The 20,762-nt window shown below is 38.8% G+C and overlaps 1 protein-coding gene across 6 annotated transcripts in view; it reads left to right on the top strand.

Moving 5' to 3' along the window:
- Positions 1 to 20,762, top strand: part of LOC122809137 (plasma membrane calcium-transporting ATPase 3) — a 4,021,470-nt gene that overhangs the window by 3,752,701 nt on the left and 248,007 nt on the right. For all 6 annotated transcript variants that reach the window (XM_044080406.1, XM_044080412.1, XM_044080407.1 and 3 more), the window contains one exon: positions 2,470 to 2,577. In XM_044080406.1, coding sequence (XP_043936341.1) covers positions 2,470 to 2,577 — 108 coding nt within the window. The remainder of the gene's footprint in view (positions 1 to 2,469; positions 2,578 to 20,762) is intronic.

The following is a 20,762-nucleotide window of genomic DNA, read 5'->3' as shown; positions in this document are numbered from 1 at the left end:
TTCCTCCACAAGGTAGTATACAATTGTGCTCATACCAAAAAGATGAATGAAAACCTAGGAACACATATGGGATGAACTTCCCAGCTTTTATCAGCCTGGATGTCATAGGCCTCATACTGATTGCCTAAAACATTCAGCAATTGTATCACAGAGTAAGGAGATATTGTAATGGTAACATTTCCACCAATCTGAAGTGATTTTCACTGATCTTTTTTTTTTTTTTTTAACAGCAGTCTCACCACTTGCCATAACTATTACTCTTCCACAAACTTTTCTAATCACTTCATCCTTCTTACATTCACCTAAAGAATCCTATTTTCCATTGCATTTCCTCCTTGTTCATACTTTCAGTCACATCTAGTCTTTCACCTCCTTCGATCAGTAAAAAAAAAAAAAAAAAAAAAAAAAAAAAATAATGTATAAAAGGCTGCTGCTTTTCTGCAAATTTTTGTCCATTGTATGTGTTATTATGAAACTGCTTATTGAATTATACAATGCTGCTGGTCCACTGAAATTTACATATCTGTATAGCCAGTGCTACTGGCCCACTGAAGTTTATGTCTGTATATTGAATTAAGCTCATCATCTTCCTTTGCTCAAAACAATAGTCTGTATCTGAGCCTTATTGTATTATCTGCAATGACTCCATTACTATGCAGACTTTCAAAGTACTATTGAGTGACTTTCTTTACAATGTATTAACTTTTTAAAAAATGCCTTTATTCTTTAGATATGTGCACACTTTTTCTACACTATGTATAAATGTTTATCTAATGTGTATGGTTTGGAGCTTTTCTTCCTCGGACATTGCTAAAGAGGGGATTCTGTGCCCGGTCAGACTTTCCTGGTCAACAGATGCAATAAATAAATAAATATGATGTACAATTTTTTTCGTGGATGGTAGGATCTCTACCCCACTAGCACTTACATTTTTTCTATCAATTCTAGGTCATAGGTGTGATCTTAATAACAAAATTGTTATCAAAAGATTATTGTGATCAGTTATCATTTAACTTCACATAATTTGTGATTTCTTATAATTTTTAGTAATAACTGGGATCTTAAAAACTAAGTAGTTATTAAAAGGTTATGATCAATTGCAGTATAACTTTATATCATTTATGAATCTTTATAATTTCAGGTAATAACTGGGATCTTAAAATTGAAATGATTACCAGAAAATTACTAGGTATCTGTCAAACTCTTAGCACAATAATTCTGGACAAAGCAAATGTCCCAACTCAGGGACAGATTTTAAATATTACTTGTTTATGTTTAGAAAGTTGGCAGAGTAAAAGGTTTTGCATTATCATGCGTTTTCTGAAGGATATGAAGTCCAAAACTCAGATGTCTGTTTTTATTTAGTGACTGCAGTCCTCAGTAATTTGCTAGAAAATCACAAATTTTATGAGGGACAGGCAAAACATATGAGACAAAAATGTGGATATTCTGCAAAATTCCAGTCAGTTGAGAGGGATGCTGTGAAGAACCACAGTACAACTTTGGATAATTTGCAATTTCTTGTATATGTATCTGGCACATGTGAAAGTTATACACTACTGAAAATGGAAATGTGAGTATGATAAGTGAAAGCAGAGAAAAGGAATTTAGAAAACTTAAGCAGAGAAAAGGTATTTAGAAAACTTAGAGTGAGGAGGGAAATAGTGACAGTTCTATAGCAAGTTATGGGAGATAGTTTTGTGCTGTCAATGTGTTATTTCATACTTAACCAGGTTATTGGGGAGCTGATTTAAATGTACTAATTATTTATTAAAGTAAGTAGGCATTGAAAGACGTAAGGAAAGTTATGCCCTTGTTTACAATTTTAACTGCTAAATTATGAAGATGAGTCATTTTTAAGGTTAAACCACAATTAAACTGTTATGCCTGACTTTGAATGTAGCAGAATCTCAAGAGTTATAGTGCTCATTCTTACCATCACTCCAAATCAACTCTACAATAGTGTAAGTATAAAAAAGAAGGGATGCATACAATAAACTAACAAGCTGGAAAGCATGGTCTGAATCTGAGTTAATATATTTTAACCTGTAAATCATCACTGCCTAAATGTATCCCGTTACACTTTTATTTTCATGTTCAATAATCATGTCATTTTCAGTGTCATAAGTGATAATTCATTAAAGGTGTTTGGAAAAAAATAATAATCATGCCATTGTTATGAACTTAGAAATGCAGTTTTTATTAGTATGAAATGTGACATAAAGCAGATCTATTTACCTTAGCACTGTCACAGGACTAAAATAGCACTTTCTTATCTATTCTTGTCAGTGCTTCCAGAGCCTGTGTACAGCTATTCATTCTTCAGTATTGTTAAGCATAGTGTCATATATTAAACTTTTAAAGGCTAAAAATAAAATGTGTGAGCAGTAATATAAAAAAATCACACATGACTTGTAGAACTACATGGGTAGTATTTTTTTTTTCTTAATTTTAACTTCTTTTTTGCAGATACTGATTGTACAGTTTGGGGGAAAGCCTTTCAGTTGTTCACCTCTCAACACAGAGCAGTGGCTGTGGTGCCTCTTTGTGGGAATAGGGGAACTCGTCTGGGGGCAGGTGAGTAAAACTGCTTTTAGAGTTGATTTGCTTCATTTTATCCATATTCAAGTTTGCTGTTTTTCAAACCAGAAGTGTCAGGACTGAACATTTTTCTGTTGCATACTGCTGTGATAAGTGTTATAGAATTTCAGTCATTTTGTATTTGGGTTCTTTCAAGCAAAATGTTAATGAAAGCACATAGGTCATATTATCATATAAAGTTAATATACTGAGTGAAAATAGATAAAAATTAAAATAAGTTCATATGTGTTCAGTGTTAGTGCACATTATCTACACACTGTACCATATTCTTCAGTTTACAGACTGAGAAGAATGATTTCCCTAGAAGTCAATTGATGCCACTGTTGTATTTGTATAATATACAGATTTCGTAAAAGCAAGTGTATTTCTATTGTACTGGCTTTATGAGGGATGGTAGATTCTGCTGTAGACAGTGGAACTGCAGGGATATTGTCTCCATAATAATACAGACTCTGCTGTAGGAAGCTTGGTCCATGAGACACAGAAAGCAGAAAGTGTCATTAGATAGCGTCACGCAGAATTTTAGGCCTGAAGCATTTATATCAGTTGGACAATTTTCAGCACTCAGAAGCCATGTCAAATATGCTTAATCAACCAAGATCTCAAGTACCCTCTCTGTCCAACCAATGCTTTGTGTCCTTGCCTAAGTAGCTGACACACACACTCTTTGAGATTTGTTTTATATACAAACCCCCCCCACACACACACACACACACACACTCCTGGGAAAGGCTGGCACAGGTTTACTAGCTATGCCCCCTTCGGTTCAGACTATAAGGTAGTTCTGACTGCCACCAGCCATTCTTTATCAGCTACTTTAAGGCTCTTAACAAAGGGTGTCCAATCCTACTGTGTAATGTGCAAGTACACTAAGAGCTTAAATATGTCTCACAAGTATCAGCCACAGTAATAGGTTTAAATGCATTTAATAATAAATAATAAAAGAACAAGACAATACTCAGTAAGTAATCAGTTACACCAGAATTCAAAATCACAGGAAATATTTAAAACAACATTGCAGGACAGTCACAAATAAATAAAGAAAACATTTAAGCTATACTTTACTATATGCCTATCTGAATCCAAAAGAGTTAATATGCCCTAAAAACTTACTTACAGAAAAACAAGCAGGCAGAAGTAGTGAGTGGATGTTGTCCTGTCAAAGACAAAATACAAAATGCCCTCTCTCTCTCTCTTTCAGAGAGTTCTTAAATTAATATCAGATATTACTGCTGGGTTAGCTTGAATGATATCACTTTTTGTCACCTGACTTTCGTTCACAAGCTAAACCCCCATTGTCAGAAACTACCAACATTTTAGCATCTCCTGTGTAAAATACATATCTCTCAGATCTTTGCAACTTCTGGAAGACATAAAACAATAAAACACTTACAAAATAATGCAGAAGACACCCTAGTTCTAGACATCCTCTCTCCTTGCTGCATTGAAACTAATTTTTATAGCACATCATAAAACTAAGATAACTAAAGATTTGGAGTGTAAGAAGTATGATGAGAAGATGTGTAATTAAGGTTATATACATCTGAATGTAGGAGGGAAATTGGGTACAGAGCTGCATAAAGCTTAGCTTTGAAGGAAGATGTGATGGAATGCAATTAAGTAGGAAGAATAGGGGAAGAGGGCAGTCATCAGACTGAATACACTAATTTCAGGTCAGAAAAAAAAAGTATTTTGGGTGGTGGGCTTGTGAAAAGAACATCCCAAGTAGATAGTACTGTATAGAGAGTTTTAAAATCATTTAGGCTCAAGCTGTAGTTAGGTAAGTGACTTTTCTTTTGGACTTGTAGTCATTTTTCATTCAGATCTCCCTTTGGGTCTTTAACTCCCTTCTTGACTTTACCTCTCCTGCTTAAAAAATATATAATAATAATAATAATAATAATAATACAATGTGTGCAACTTTAGGCCTTGTGTCTTTCCCTTCCATAGCTTCTCACCCTGTCTTCTCTACTAGATAGCTAGTAATAACTTACCATTGTTGGTATTTCTTTATCTCAAACATAAAGATATTCTTCTGTTTGCTGTAGCTGTCTTTCTTGATTGCAGTTGTGTTTGTTGTTTTTGTTGTTGTTGTTTTTGCTGTACTGGGTTATCATGTCACACAAACCCACTGGGTTTAAGAAGTGTACTTCATGTAGTCACAAGATCCTGAACTCTGATGCCCACTCAGAGTGTGTGTATTGTCTAGGAGCTGGTCATTTTACAGGTTTACAGATTAGTACTAGGTTAACTGTCCTTATGGGTCATTTTAAGCCTAGCCAATTACTTCATGTGAGAATCAAACACTGTACTTTGTGTTTGTAAGGTAAACACCTGAACCTTTATGCCAACTTCCCTCCTATCTTGATGTTAAATGTGACATTTGTTTGGGCTTTAATTGTAGAGTGTTAGTCGAATGCAGAAACAAGCTGGTAATTACAGGATTACTTCCCTCATCTTCCTCTTCAGTGTCTGTAGCTTCCCAATCTGCAGAGAAGCCTGCAGAGAAACCTAAGGGGGAGAAATGGGCAAAGTCCTAGGAAAAGCCTAAGGAGTCAAGGAAGTGCTTCTCTGAATGCTGCCCTCATTCACCTCCAGTTTCGGCTCCACCTGCAAAACTTAAAAGTCATTAGATCTGCCCACTTCTTAGGATCCAACACTTTCTTCCACCAAGTCAACAGTTTCTCCAGAGCTGATAACATCATGGATGTACCCTCCTTTCCTGCAAGACACGCCACTTAGAGCTTCAAGACCTCCATCTACCTCCTCATCCTTCAGGTCTGCCAGGAGCCTGTCCATAGCTGATGTGGATTGAATGATGAGAAAATTCCTTAGGACCCAAATTTGGTTGAGAGTACTCCTGGCTGATCTTCCATTGGACTCGTGAGCTTTGGACTATCCCAGACACCTTTAGTTACTCCTGCTCTGATCCATCCTCAGTTTTGGATGTATCTGAACTGAGACTTCCAGGACTGTCCCTGTCAGATTTTTGTTGACTCTGATGTCTTCTCTGAACCAACTTCTGTCAACTGTATTAGAGCTGGAGGGATCTCAGAGTCTTCAGCACCAGATCTGGTGGTAGGGGTTCAACACTGAGGCTGTTCTGAATTCTGCTTCAAGGCAGGGTCAAAGGAATTCCATGGGTCACCTAATTCAGGTGGATTTGGCTCCTACTAGGGTATTCTTGGGTTCTACCTTGGCTTCTGATTTTGATGCAGTGGAGAGAGCCATCTCTACATTGGGAGATAGGACATTCTTGCCCCCACTGGGCCCCCCCCCACAACTGTCTGCCCTGGGTCAAGAGCCTAGTCATCGTTTCCCACTGGGACAGCTGGTTCATCCAAGCCTTGAGATGGTCCTCATCCAGGACTCCCCACGGACTTCTGAGTCTCCACAAGATCATCCTTTTGTGGAAGGCCCCCCCCCCAGGAGCATAAGTGCAAAAGGAGGCACATTGTGACTTTCCACGGGAGTCCTTAACCAAAGACACAGACTTAGATGAATGGGAAGGGGTCCCCAGATCACCCCTTGAGGATGTCTCATTCAGAAAGATTCTCAAACTTCTGAGGCAGAAAGGTGGTTGGTCTTCCAAAACACCTTCCCAGGAGGAGTCAGTGTTTCTCGAAGTTTTCAGAACTGGCTCAGCTACATCCTGGGTGGTCCTCCCAGTGAACAAAATGGTGGACCTTATTTCATGTTAAGCATAAAAGGATCTGGATATGATAGAGCCTATCCCTACGAAGCTGGACAGGTACCTAGTTGCACCTAAGGACCATACCCAGTTCAGCAAGGCCACCCCCCCAGTTGATGCTATGGTGGTAGCAGCAGCCACTAAAAAAGGAACTTGCCAAGGAAAGTCCTTCTGTCCATCCTCCTAGCAGGTAGTGTAGGGCCTTGGACAAATTTGGGATGCAAATTTATTCTTTGGTGATCTTTGTCTTCCAGTCATTGAATTATTTGACACACATTACAAGGCTCCAGAGGGAGTTGACTAAGAAGAAATTGATTTCCTAGATGTTAAGATCCATACTGAGCCACAAAAAGGAATAAGCACTGGTGTCTTTAGGAAATCGACCTGGACACATCACTATTTACACAGACAGAGTATGCATCCGGGACATGTTTATAATAACATCTTTGAAAACCAGATATTACGTGCCTCGAGATTATGCACTGAAGAAAAGGATTTCAAAGCTGAGCAACTGCGGTTACATAACAACTTAAAAGAAGAACTTTATAAGCACTTACACGAGTGCATGGATTGTGCAATCCCTAACAGAATCAAGATGCTATCCTCCAAAAAAAGGAAGCCAATCTGGTGGTCCCCTGCTATAAACAAACTCTACTACAGAAGAAAGAAACTGTTGCAAAAAAGAGTAAAATCCCATGATTGGAGGAACTCTGTGGTCAGCCTCAGTAAGAAGCTGAGATCCCGCATAAAATCCTCCAAAGCTAGTTACGAAAACAAAATTGCCACTTATTCTAAAGACAGCCACAAAGCATTCTATAGATACGTCAAGAATCTCAGTGACAACACTCATATCTGCTCTGAGTTACAGCACAATGGCACTAAATATACAGAACCAACTGATATTGCCAACATCCTGGCAGATAGGTTCAGTGCTAACTTTACCCCTCTCTCATCCCCTAAAGGGCCCATCTCTATACCGGAAGAATGCAAAGTTCCTGTAATCATGGCTGCACAGGTAAAAAACACACTCTCCAAAGCCAAGAACACAGCATCCATGGGACCTGACAACATCCCAGGCTGTGTTCTACATGAACTACAGAACAAACTGGCACCCCACCTAAGTACCATGTTCAATCATAGCCTCACCTCAGGCTCTGTGCCCACTGAATGGCACACAGCAACAGTTATCCCACTCCACAAAGGGGGAGCCACCACGGACCCCGGGAACTACCGCCCCATTAGCCTGATGAGCCTGGTCTGCAAGGCTATGGAGCGTATCATCATGGAACTCATAAACAATGACATTGGTAATCTCCAAACTCTAGACCCTACCCAGTTCCGGTTTGTAAAAAGCAGATCATGTCTCCTAAACCTGATAGACTCCTTTGAAGCGGTCACCAAAGCCGTAGATGAGGGTAAGGTGGTTCACACAGCCTATCTAGATCTCGCCAAGGCTTTCAACACCATCCCCCACTCTGGAATTATAGACAAACTCACTAAACTCGGTATAAATCTGTGCCAACTGGCTCACTGACAGAACCCACACTGTGAAAGCAGCAGACTCCAAATCCAACTTCAGACCAGTGACAAGTGGAGTACCACAGGGTTCAGTCCTAGGTCCTGTCCTGTTTTGTATCTACTTCTCTGAAGTACAGGCTAACACAGAAGGTCTTTGGCTAACAAAGTTTGCAGATGACTGCAAACTAGGAGCCATAATCAAAACTCCTAATAATGTGGACAGCCTACAAAAGGGCCTCACTGAGACAGATGCCTGGTGTCAAAGCCATGGTCTCAAGCTCAATGCCAAAAAGTGCATTGTCATCCCTTTTGGTAAAAACTCTGTACCCATGAACTACCACATAGGTGGTAGTCTACTTAATAACAAAAGTGTGATAAGAGACCTTGGGACACAGGTGGACAGTAATCTCTCCTTTGATAATCACATCGCCACAGTAGTCAGGAAATCCTTCTACATGGCACACCTCATCACAAAAGGTTTCTCATCCAAGAAAAAAGAGGTCATTGTTCCCGTCTACTCATCACTCATTAGACCCATTATAGAGTACAACGCCCCTTTTGGTATGTACCTCACAAGACATCTACAGCAACTAGAAAGGACACAGAAATACCTCACAAAGAGGATTACTGGCCTCAAACAGATGCCCTACGCAGACCGTCTCAAAAAACTCCAGCTTTACTCTGTCGCATATCGCCTACTCAGAGGCTACCTCTGCCTAACATACAAAGCTATATCAAACCCAGAGCTATTGGACATGCTCCACATAAAGAAATACCAATCCCTCTGAGCTACACGCTATAGGGACCTAAACCTTGTCACCACAATAAACAGAACATGCTGGAGGGATAGATTTCTGTCCCAGAAACTTCCCATACTCTGGAACAAACTACCTATCTATATCAAACAAAGCTCCTCATTAGCACTCTTCAAGAAAAATTTTGATGATTGGATGGGAGATAGTAAATTCACCCCGGGGATCACTTCTGTGGCTCTGCTTGACAGGGGCACAGGAAAATAATTTTCTTGGGTGGCAAAAGACAGGGTACCATTTGGCTAGGCTTATATAGGCCCTAGGGCCAATAGTCTAGTACCTACCTATGAACCTATGAAAGGGGATGTTCAGATTCCCATCTAGTCATGAAAACTGAACATAAAGAGGTTAGGAAAGGAAAAGACAAACCATACTTCTCTAATCACGGTACCCACCCGCAACCTTATAATATAGCCACACATGTTTGTGAATCTCATATTAAATGTGCACTTACTTATAGCAGAGATAATAAGCAAATTTGTGACGTAATCAAGAGGTTTTGGCCGATCTTAACAACGGATGCAAAAATAAAAAGTATTGTAGGAGATACCCCAAGGTTCTTGTTAAGAACAAGAAAAATATGAAGAGGCTTTTATGTAACAAAGATGGATTTGTTCGGCTACCATGATCAGAAAGGAAAGGTACCTTTAAATGTCATAGATGTAAAGCTTATACGTTTATTGATCGTGCCATTACATTTATTCATCCCTCTACCAACAAGATGTATACTTTTAACATCTATGCGGACTGTAACACCCAGCATTTAATTTATTTAACATCATGCTGTCAGTGCAATGCATTCTATATTGGCAAAACTGACCAAAGATTTAAATATCAGATATTAAGACATCTAAGGGATATTGGTAATCTGGACATCAACAATGCCCTTGCAGTGCATGTAGCCGAAAATCCTACTCATAAGTTTAGATTTAAAGCCATAGAAACTGTAGCTCAAACAATAAGAGCAGGAGATGTTTATAATCGCACTGAGTTACGTGAAGTAAACTGGATTGTAAATATGCGAGCGAATCGCCCTCCCGGCGTAAATAGTGTGGTTCCTTTAAAACCCATACTAAAAGCCAGGAGAAATACTATTTGTTGTAAATAAGAGGCTTGGCCTTTTTGCTACAATTGATTGGCCAAAAAAAGGGGCAGGTACTTTTTTCGAGCCTGGTTAGCTGCCTAACAAAAGAAGCTGAACATTTGGAATGTTTCACTACTATTGGCTTCAGAAGAAGGGTGTGTATGTGAATTAAAGGAGAGATTGGACGTACATTAGTTTAAAATTATAATGAGTGGAATCCAACTTTATGATCTGAAGAAGGCTGAATAGCCGAAAGCGCTTATCGGACTGGATTTCTATTGCTCATGATTTTATGTTTTAAGTTTTATATATTAAATTTGGTTTTAACAGTGATTTGGACTGCCATGGTGGTATAGCGAAGACTACATATTCTTTGTTTGTTCTCCTTTCCTCAGTACCTCTAGCTGTGTTACGGAAGTATTTTTCTTCATTAACTCGATAACTGGTTACTCACTGCTTCCACTAAGCATCTTCTGACTTGTGCCAAGGACTACCTACTCCGTTTATATCTCGATGTGGGCATTACAGCCAACTACAGCAAATCTCATCAAGTGCTGGAGTTCATAGGTTCTCAACTGGATACAGTTTCCCAAACAGGAAAACTACATTATTCCAGACTACTGACTTTACAGCATCAGGTGGTGCATCTATTGTCTCTTCATTCATCCCCAGCCAAGATGGTTCTGCAGATTCTCAGTTCAGTGGCAGCATCCATTACTCTTGTGCCACTGGCAACATTTTATATGAGGGTACTGGAGTGGACACTTGCAGTCCGGTAGTTGATAAATTGACACCCCATGAACTTTCTCATTTGAATCACCAAGATTTTCAAGCAGCATGTAATGTGTTGAATTCATGCACCAGATGTTTCCGAGGGATGCCACTTTGTTCTGCTCTTACCCAAGGCCATGGTGACCATGGAAGATTCCCAGCTGGGGGGGGGGGCACTATTTGGAACACACATTTCAAGGCACATGGTCCCCCTTAGAGGCCAGTTATCACATCACTGTCCTAGAAATGAGGGCAGTTCTCTTAGCACTGCAGGCCTTTTTTGACGTTATCCCCTGGGTTTGATTGCCATACAGACAGACAGCATGTCAGTAGTCTGGTACATCAACAAATGGGGGTAGCCACTCTTACTCCTTGTATTGAGAAGCAATGAGAGTGTGGCAGTGGGTGATCTCTTCTGGCCACTTTCTATCAGCAATGCACATTTTGGAAAAGTCTGCTGTTTTAGCAGACAGACTGAAGAAATTTATTCTGCTGCCTCACAAGTGGTCTCTGAATTCTTCACCAGCGAAGCAGATATTTTGTCAGTGGGATCAGCCATGCTGTGATCTCTTTGCTTCTCCCCACAACTTTAAATGCAGCAGGTATTTTGCCCTGATTCTCCCAGAGGAGGAGTCGCCGAGAGATGCTGTGATTCACAATTGGCCCCCCAGATCTTCTTTATGCGTACCCTCCTAGTCCCCTTATCTCACAGTTTCTACAGAAAGCATGGCAACAGAAGAACAAGCTGGTTCTCATTGTCCCATTCTAGAAAATCAAATGTGGTTTCCCCTTTCTTTGGCCTCATCTATTGTTCCCTCCTTGGGTTCTGGATCCCTCTCCAGGTCTTCTGTCTCACCCACCTGGACTACCTCATCTGGACATACAAGCCTTTAAGCTAACCAAATGGTTTCTCTACTTCTTTTGATGGTTAGACAGGCCAGGCTTTCTTCCCAGGTCTTGCACATCCTTACACCTTCCCAAAAGGATTATGCTAGGAAGTTGTATAAGAGCAGATGGAAAATATTCTCTATTTGGGCCCATGAGACACCTAGCTCCTTTCTCAACAGCATTCTAGCTGAACTAGATTTTTCTCACTTCGATTTTCCATAGCAGAGCAAGTTACTCTACAATCGAAGTACAATTAGCTGGAATTTCCAGTTTTCATATTGGCAAAGACCATTCTTCTTTGGCCTTTCTCAGGCTGTGCAAGGCATTCCTTAAAAGTACTTTTCTACTCAAACCACCTATTAAGGATCCCACTCCTCCTTGGGATCTGGCAGTACTTCTTCAGGCCTTGAATCAGTTCCACTTTGAGCCTGCAGCCAAAGTGGACTTGAAATTCTTGTCTTTGAAGACCATTTTTCTAGATGCTGTTTAATGTAAGCTAGGCGAATAGCTGAACTTCAGGCACCATCTTGTCAACCACCTTACTTTACTTTTCATTAAGACAGTTTCCCTTCACACCAACCCTTTTTTTCTTCCAAAGGTAGCATTAGAATCTGTACTCAATCTGTCTATTAATTTGTCAGTTTTCTTTCCAAAATTCTCTAATAAGGGGGAATGTATACTTTATTTGTTGGATGTGCACGGACAACTTGGATTCTGCTTGCATAGAACAAAAATTTCAGGAAATCTGACCAGTTGTTTCTTTTCAAAGGCTAAATTGGCCCATTTTGTGTCTAAAGTAACTTTAGCTAGGTGGCTCACTGATTGTATTTCCCAGGTTTATATGGCTTGACATTACCAGACCCCCAGGTGCTCATTCCACAAGATCCATTTCCAGTTTTTCCACTTTCTGTTCAAGAACGTCAGTAGATAACATTTGTGTGGTTGCCACTTGGTTCAGTTCTCATACTTTTATTGCTCATTACAAGTTGGATATTTTTTATAGGGAGAGGACGGTGTTTGGTTCTGTCATATTCTGGAATATCCTTCCATGAAGACCACCTTGGGTTCTAGCAGCTGGGGATTCTGTCCCAGCAGTTGAGAAATAAAAAAGACAAAATCAGATACAAACTTTATGTACTCATCATAACAATGCATTTGTGCTGTCTGTTTTCATCCTTCCTCAACTTCCGTCCCTCCTTTCCCCCTTCCATTTTTGGAGGATGCATATATGAACTCCTGATATGACCTGGGGTGATGTGCCATATTGGTATTTTCCCTGATTAAGCTCCAAATGCTCTTCACTCCCATGTCTATAGAATTAATAGTAATTTGCTCTTCTGTTCTGTATACCTTTGTTATTTACTTCTTAGATCTAAAGACTAAGGGGGCAAACTTGATATGAGGTAATACAGAGTTTGGAGGGAATAATGGGTAGAGGGGCATAAGCTGTGGATCCAAAGTCTGAGAAATGGCTGAAGTCAGATCCAAAGTCGGATCCAAAACCCAACTGTTAAGGAAGGTTGAAAACAAACAACACAGATGCATCGTTATGGTGAGTACATAACTTTTATTTAATCATGGCTGCATTATAATTCCTTATACATTGAAATTAGCTGCAGGTGGACTTCAGTCCTTCTGGCCAGGAATTCTAGATCTATTGGACATTCTTATAATGGTACTGTTCTTCTTTCCATACCAACAATGTCTACATGATGCTTGATAGTAAATAAGAAAACATCCAGGTCCATCTTCCTTTCTTTTTGTGCCATAAGAAGTATATAGGCGTCAGTCTCTTAACTCCTGCCAGACTACTTCAAGAGCAAAAAATACCCCAGCTTGAGAAACAATGGTCCTAAATTTTCTCAGAATGTGTTGTAATTTGTTTTGGGAGCTGTCTTTTTTTTTTGTGGCTCATGATATCCCTGGAAACATATTACCAATAAGTGCACCGGCAGATGACAATTTACCTTGAAAGATAACCATCTTTAATGCCTGCTCTGCTTAGGTAGAGAACATCAGGTCATCTCTTGTGAACACTGCAAAACATTTGACAAGAAAACTCTCTGCTGCTGTATACAAAATCTAGAGTCTTTCTGAAGTGAAGAAACTTCTTTTCTTTCTAAAAGTAAAGATAAAAAAGAAAAATGCAAGGACCAAGAAAGAAAAATGGAAAACCTATCATGTTGGTTGTGAAGTATTTCAAGACAGTCGTTGTGTAGCCTCAGAAACTCCACTGGTGCTACTCAAGCCTAAGGGTTTGGTCTGTATGAGGAGTAACTTTGCCCTTCAACCATCACAAGGCCTGCCTAGTTCTTAGCTGCATTAGTCCTGGAGGCAGACAGCAGACATTTGACATCACAGATGAACTAGACCACAGTGATAACAGGACCACAGCTGGTTGCTAGTTCCCAAGTGTCCAGCACAAATCAGTATTTCCTCCAAATATATGAAATGCCCTAAGCTTTACAGGAGATTCCTACTTCTAATGTCCTATTTGAACAATCTACATTGTCCCGGGTGGTTCCTGTTATTTCTGACATTACTACTCTTACAGCCATTCCAGCATTTACTAGCATCTGATTACTCGACATCACACTGCTTGCATCTGTCTTTACTCCTACATGTTTGGATTACAAAAATTTCACAGAGAAGTATATGACAGTATGTTAGCAGGCTCCTCCCCTTCCTCCCATAAACCTCCAAATCTGTTTTCTGATGCAGCCAGGGGATCTAAGGGTCTAAACTGGTACCATTAATTAACCCCCTCACCACTGTCAGGGAACAGAGAGAGAAAAGGTGTACACCTAGTCTCTTCTTGGATTCAGAGAAATTAATTTTCATTTCTGAGCACTTTGCAGTGGATATTCTCACGCAAATGAAGATGTGGCAAAGGAATATGAGTGGTGGCCTCTAAAATCACACAGACTTGGCTGACAATGTAAAAGCGTGCTATGAAATGTGGGTATGATGTAGATGCCTGTGCTGTGAGTGGGGCAGCCAAAGCCACTATTTTCGGAATACATGCTTCAGTAAGAATTTAAATCCGATCTGAAGCAGCAGTTAAGGGATGCACCCTTGAATAAAAAGCTGTTATTAAGCCTGTTTTCCAAAAATATATATAAAAGTTGGAAGAAAAAAGAAAACAATGCAGCTGTGAAAATAGCTTTTTACCCTCCAGTTCCAAGATACAATAGAAATTACCCAAGAAAAACTGACCATTCTATTATGTGTAGTGTAAGTAGAGCAATTCAAACAAACAATGAATCTTTGGACAAGTAACTGCAGAATCAGAAGGCAGAAAGGGCTGGGACAGTTAGAAGGATAGAAGGAAGTGTACTGAGTCCCCATCCAGTAATGACAGAAATAGACAGTAATTAGTACCTATCCCATACCCTCTCTCTCCCATACCCTCTAATTATCCCTCTGATATGTGTAGATAACAACACATCTTAATGGATTTGTCATCTAACCCAGCCTGTGTGACCTCATGATTTCGTTTTAGTCAAGCAGGCTGTCTCACTGTTGTACATATTTGTCCTTCTTGTCACATCTTATACGCCATGATAATTTCTGTCTGCACTATCCCTTTGAACCACTTGCTTCTAATATCACTGTGAGTCATTTTAAACACTTTACCTTTGGCAAACATATTCTTTGAACAACAACAATTTGCTATAATGTTATGTTGCATTGACTTTACTCTGCTAAAATATATTTGTATACTATCTCTCATTGAATATTGTGTATATATGGCCGTCTTGTATCAATCATATTTTTTATTTGTTTGTATTGCAGTCTCATCAATGTATACTGTTGCCTTTTATATTAGCTCTGACTCAGATTGTGGTTAAAAAGGGTTCCAGTATCAGATAAGTTCAAAGGTAAGTACTAGGCTAGCTGCCCTTGCAGGCCATTTTAAACCCAAACCAGTTTCCCTTTTTGTGCTTGAAATAACCTATCCAATTTTGTTATAGATTGGCCTTACCCACTGCATGGATGATAATTATATATTACCCTAATAAGAATAACTGGGATCATACCATAGATATTTTAAGGGTATCAGAGCATGAGATAAAGCATTTAGGAACTGCCTCTATTCATTAGTAGTAGGGCAGTCCTAGGGTAAATTTTCTGTTTCCCATCCACAGATCTAACTTGCGCTTGAAAATGGACAGGGATGAACTTTGTTTTCTGTGTATGGGGTGTTTGTTCCACAACACCGCCATCCTCTGGAAAATATACCTGTCCCCACAAACTGCTCTGTTGATGTTGCAGAAGAGGTTTTGATCTTTAGACCATGCATTTCTGATACGATTTGACTTGCTGATGTGCAGTAAATCCATCAGTAGTGAGTCAGAGGATGTCTTGTATGCCAGGCAAAGGTACGTTTTTAGCAGTCTGTAGGCTATAGAGTATAGTGGCAGAGCTTTGAGTAGGTCCATATTTTTTGTTTAGGCCTTGTACCCTTTTAGTAAGGTAACTCTGTGGGCATTCTAGTTGTTGCATGTGTCTGGAAAGATACATGGCAAAGGTGGCATTATATTTAATGAATTCTCTATTGAGGGCTGAGTTAAGGGGGAAGATAACACCCCTAGAGCTTGACTCAATCCCTTTGTTTATAAGCTGTTTTTAAGCTGTGTAATACAGAAGGACTTTCTTACAACAATAGACATGTTAGTCAAAAGTTACGTGACTATCCTCATAAGTTCCCAAATCCAGAACAACTAGATCAACGGTTATGGGGGTATCGTCGGTGTGGTAGTTCCCTAGGGTTGATGACTCCTCAAAGGATACAGTAGTGTTTTTTGGCATTTAGTTTCAGACCATGATTTTGACACCATTATTTATTTGGAACAAACCTTCCTGCATGGTGACCAAGTTATTTAATGATTCAGTGACTGCTCCTAGCTTACAGTCATCTGCAAACTTAGTCAGCCAGAGCCTTTGGTATTGGCTTTTACTTCAGAAAAGTAGATCCCAAGCAGGAGAGGTCACAAAACAGAACCCTGGGGGACTCCACTGGTGACTGATGTCTTTGTGAAGGTAACTTTCCCTATTTTGACTGTCTGTGTCCTCTCTGTTGGCAGTTCACTCTGGTGACATAGGGGGGTTATTCCCAGTTTATTTAGCTTTTCTACTATGTCTGAGTGAGGAATTACATCAAAAGCTTTGGCCATGTCAAGAAATGTGGTGTGTACCATGTTGGCTTCATCCATTGCTTTATTGACCTTTTCAAAACAAAAAAATCCATCAGGTTGAATAAGTATGGCCTGCCCTTGATGAATCCAAACTGAGACAGGTCCAGAGTTTGGAGATTCCCTGTGTCCTGATTGATTAATTCCGTGATAAGTCTTTCCATGGCTTTGCATAGGAGACTGGTCAAATTTATGGGTCTGTAATTGCCTGGGTCTGTGGAAGGTCCTCCCTTATGCAGGGGAATGACTGTAGCTGTTCTTCATTTGCTTGGCAGTTTCAGGTTTAACTTGAGGGACAGATGAAGGGTAGAGAGGGAGTAAAGTTAGATATAATTTGTTTGACCAGTAAGTTCTCTATATCTTCAGTCTCTCTCAGTGTAGGTAACATTGTTTACAATCAGCTCAGCACATTGTTGCATTGTGATTTTGAGATTACAAACATAACTGAAAAATGTCTTCTGATTGTCTTTGGCTTGGGTAGCTGTTTTAGCCTCAAACTGTTTTTTGTGGATTTTATTAAGCTCTTGAGTTGTTTATATCAGTGAATCACTATTCGTACTGTTGGTGAACATTATTTTCCATTTATTAAAAAACTTCTTAATATTATGATTCCATCATGTGGGCTTGTTTCTAGGGTTTGCCCTGCACTTGGTCCTACAGGGTTCAGCTGCATCTATGCAGCTGTTAACATGCTGGTATAGTGTGGTGATGTACATTTATGCATATTCAGTAGAGTTAACTGGGCTTGGTGTGGATTTGAAGCTTGCCAATGTATCACTTAGGAGTACGTAGTTTGTCCTAAAGAAATTTCTAAAAGTGCCTTGGGTGGAAGGGATCTCTGTTTTCATTTTATTTAGAAGGAAACTGCTTTGAGTTAAGGCCTAACAAGGGATGAAGTTACACAACAGATGGTTCAAGATGCTTTCATATTAATAAGGACAAGATCCAAGCTGTTATTTTTCCCTAGTGAGTACTCTGACTAATTGTTCCAGGGCATTTGTATTTACAAAGTCTAGGAATCTATGTGTACTAGTGGTGATGTAGTTTTCCCAGTCTATAGTTGGATAGTTTAGATCACCTGGGAAAATGACTTACCATTTACCCAGTTAACAGACAGATAAACAAACATATATTTATACATAAAATAAGACTTTTCTATTTCAAGAAGAATTGGTTTAGTCTAAACTCTGACCTTTGGGTAGGAGGAGGAAATATCTTCAGGCTTAAAAGACAGAATTCAGAAAGTTACCATCCTTTCAGTGACTCTCTCATCTCACTCCTAATCAAGTAAATTTACCTGTACTTATTTTAGAGCAATTACTGAAAGGTGGAACAATAGAAAGAGTTCCATGCAAGAAAAGGTGAAATGCCTACAATCAAGGCATTCTCTGGTAACAAAACAGGATGTCAAACAGAGACCAATCTTGGAACTCCCCAGGCATATGAATAAAAAAAATTGCCTGAATCTCCTTGTGTTTTGACTGTGCTTCTCAGACATTTTGGAAATATAGAGCATTTATTAAAACTGTATTTGCCTTAATATTGCTACAACTCAAGTCCTCTAGATTGCACTGCATCTGAATTGTTTTAATGTTGCTTTAGCTGCTTTTCTGTATATATAGACTTTTCTATATACGTAGGCTAGCTACTTATTCTACTGTATTACTGCCTCTTAAATCATTTTTCAGTTGTGCACTTGCCTTGCTTCATTTAAAAAGTTTTAAATTGCTAATTTTGTAGAGTTTTAATTGCATTTATTGTTTAGGGCTACACACTCAATTGTGTTCGCCTTTTCTGTGTTTATTTACTGTATTATTGCATTGTTTAACCTGTTTTAACCAAAAAAAAAAATACTATCTTGTTTGCTCGTTTCCCGACTCTCCTAGCTATTATAGTCCAGATCCCAGGCTTTGCTGGTTTCAGGACTTTATTTTCTGTGTTCAGAGCTATCCAGACCTTGCTGTGGTAGAGGGAAGTCCTACTGCTTACCAGTGGTAGTGAGCATTGTACTGCCTATCTAACACTAGAAGAGTGGTTTCCAGCTCTGAAATTGTAATTCTATTAGCCATTTTGGGCTGATTTCTATCCCTTTCAACTTTCTGGCTTAAAAATGCGTGTGTTTGCAAGTTTTTCACATCGTGCAATACCGCGAGGCTATGGTTAAACTAGTCCAGGTGCCAGAAAGTCTGCTCTTCAAATTTTCCTTTAGAACTAGCTGGTTTCTCAGTAGTAGCACTAAAATCTGAACTCCTATGACTAGCACTTGCTCTAGAACCTGAACACAAAAGGCTGTAGACCGCAAATGCCACTGTACCAGAAGAATGATGAAACTGTATCGTAAAAACCACTTTAATGGATGATAGAAATGAAAAAAACACACAGATAAAAGTAAAGCGCTTTTCGTCCCACTTAGTTGTGGGACTTCTTCAGACAAAGAACCATACAACAACTACAGATATATATCCAGTGGTGCCACAATTACAAACACCACAGCTGAACTTAATACTAATTAAGTGTTAAGTAGTTTAAACTATTAAAGAAACTGTGTTTGCTGTGAAACATTGAATATCATGCTTATCTGACAACAACTGAACAAGTCGGAGACATTTAAATGTTATAAATTGTAAAATATTAAGAACTTTTTTTAAAAACTTTTTAAAATCTTTTTTAAAACATGTATATATTTAACAATATTGGGTCCTTAGTAATGAGATACGAATCCAATAAATACATAAGAAATATATAATATAAAATACAGGTATTTACCATAAGCAAAATCCTGTTGTCAAACAATAGCTTGCTATAGAAAAACTCATGAATCTAGCATGTATACCATGTGAAAAAGGGAAGGGGAAAAAAAGGGGCAAAAAACACAATTCGAATGCCACAATTAATTTAAACAAATAATAGTTTGACCCAATAAAGAACTTTATTGCCATGAATGTAGTCTAACCTGGTACTAGTCTAATGTGAACCAAAACCATGAATGGAATAAATATTAAAACAATTTGTTAAGAATATTGCAAACTATGATATGTGCCTTATATACATTGAGGGTGATAAGTCTATAGTAGTGGAACTAGCTGATCCAAGAAATACATCTGAACCATGTATATAAACAATGTATAAAGACTGTATCAAGCAAGCAAAAACAGTGTGTCTGAATACATAAGACTCGTAGATCTGGTATGCATCGTGTGTATGAAAAGGGGGGGGTTGGGAAAAATTGAATAAAATATATATATAAAAATATCACCAATAACATCATAGAAAACCAGGTTGATGTAGAATTTAACTGTATAGAACAAGTCGATATTGAAACAATAACTAATTTCTAAATGACATACATGATGAAAATAGAGATAGATCTGTTCAGTGCATACACATAAAATATATGTATAAGAAGTATAATATGAAAAAGTGTATAAGTGTAAGTATGTCAATACATGAATATAACTACACTGTTGAATCCAAATGGAATATGTGTATAGTTATATCCTCATCTACACACACATCTTAGCTTCAATATTGGATAGAGGGAACATATTTCATTGAGTCCAGGAATGACACTGGCATTACACCGGATCTGCCAGTATAATTCCAATACATCTAATTGTACATGGTATGGTCCACCCCTACCATCTGTGGGAACACAATCGACTGCTCTAAACAGAAATTTATGATTCGGATTTTCCATTGTATGTTTTGCTAATGCATTTTCAGATTTGTTTTTCCTAATAGCATATAAGTATTCATAGACACATTCACGGAGTTTTCTGTCAGTTTTCCCAAAATAAAATGCTGGGCATTGTTGACACTGGGCTACATATACTACACCTTTAGACTGACAGGAAAATTTGTGTCTCACTTCATATGTAACATTCCTTATGCAAAAAGTTTCCCCAGTATTCATATGAGAACAATAATTACACATATTGCATTGAAACATGCCCTTTCTCCATGGTAGTCCCCGTATGTTGCTCTCCATGATTTGTTTGATGTTTTTACCTCTTCTCCAAACTATTTTTGGTTTGTCCGGTAGTTTATTTCCTAACTCTTTGTCATTATTAATTATTGGCCAATTTTTATTGATTATCAATGTGATAACCTCACTGTCAATACTGAAAGGGGTTATGAATGCCAATCTTAGTAATGATGTGTCTGGTTTTTGAACCTGTACCACCAAGTGTTTTGTACCACCA

Source organism: Protopterus annectens, chromosome 8.part0 (assembly GCF_019279795.1).
Source record: "Protopterus annectens isolate FY-2018-M chromosome 8.part0, PAN1.0, whole genome shotgun sequence".
In the NCBI taxonomy this organism is placed as follows: domain Eukaryota; kingdom Metazoa; phylum Chordata; order Ceratodontiformes; family Protopteridae; genus Protopterus; species Protopterus annectens.
The sequence above is the reverse complement of the archived record's forward strand: the minus strand, read 5'-3'. Positions and strand labels throughout refer to the sequence as shown.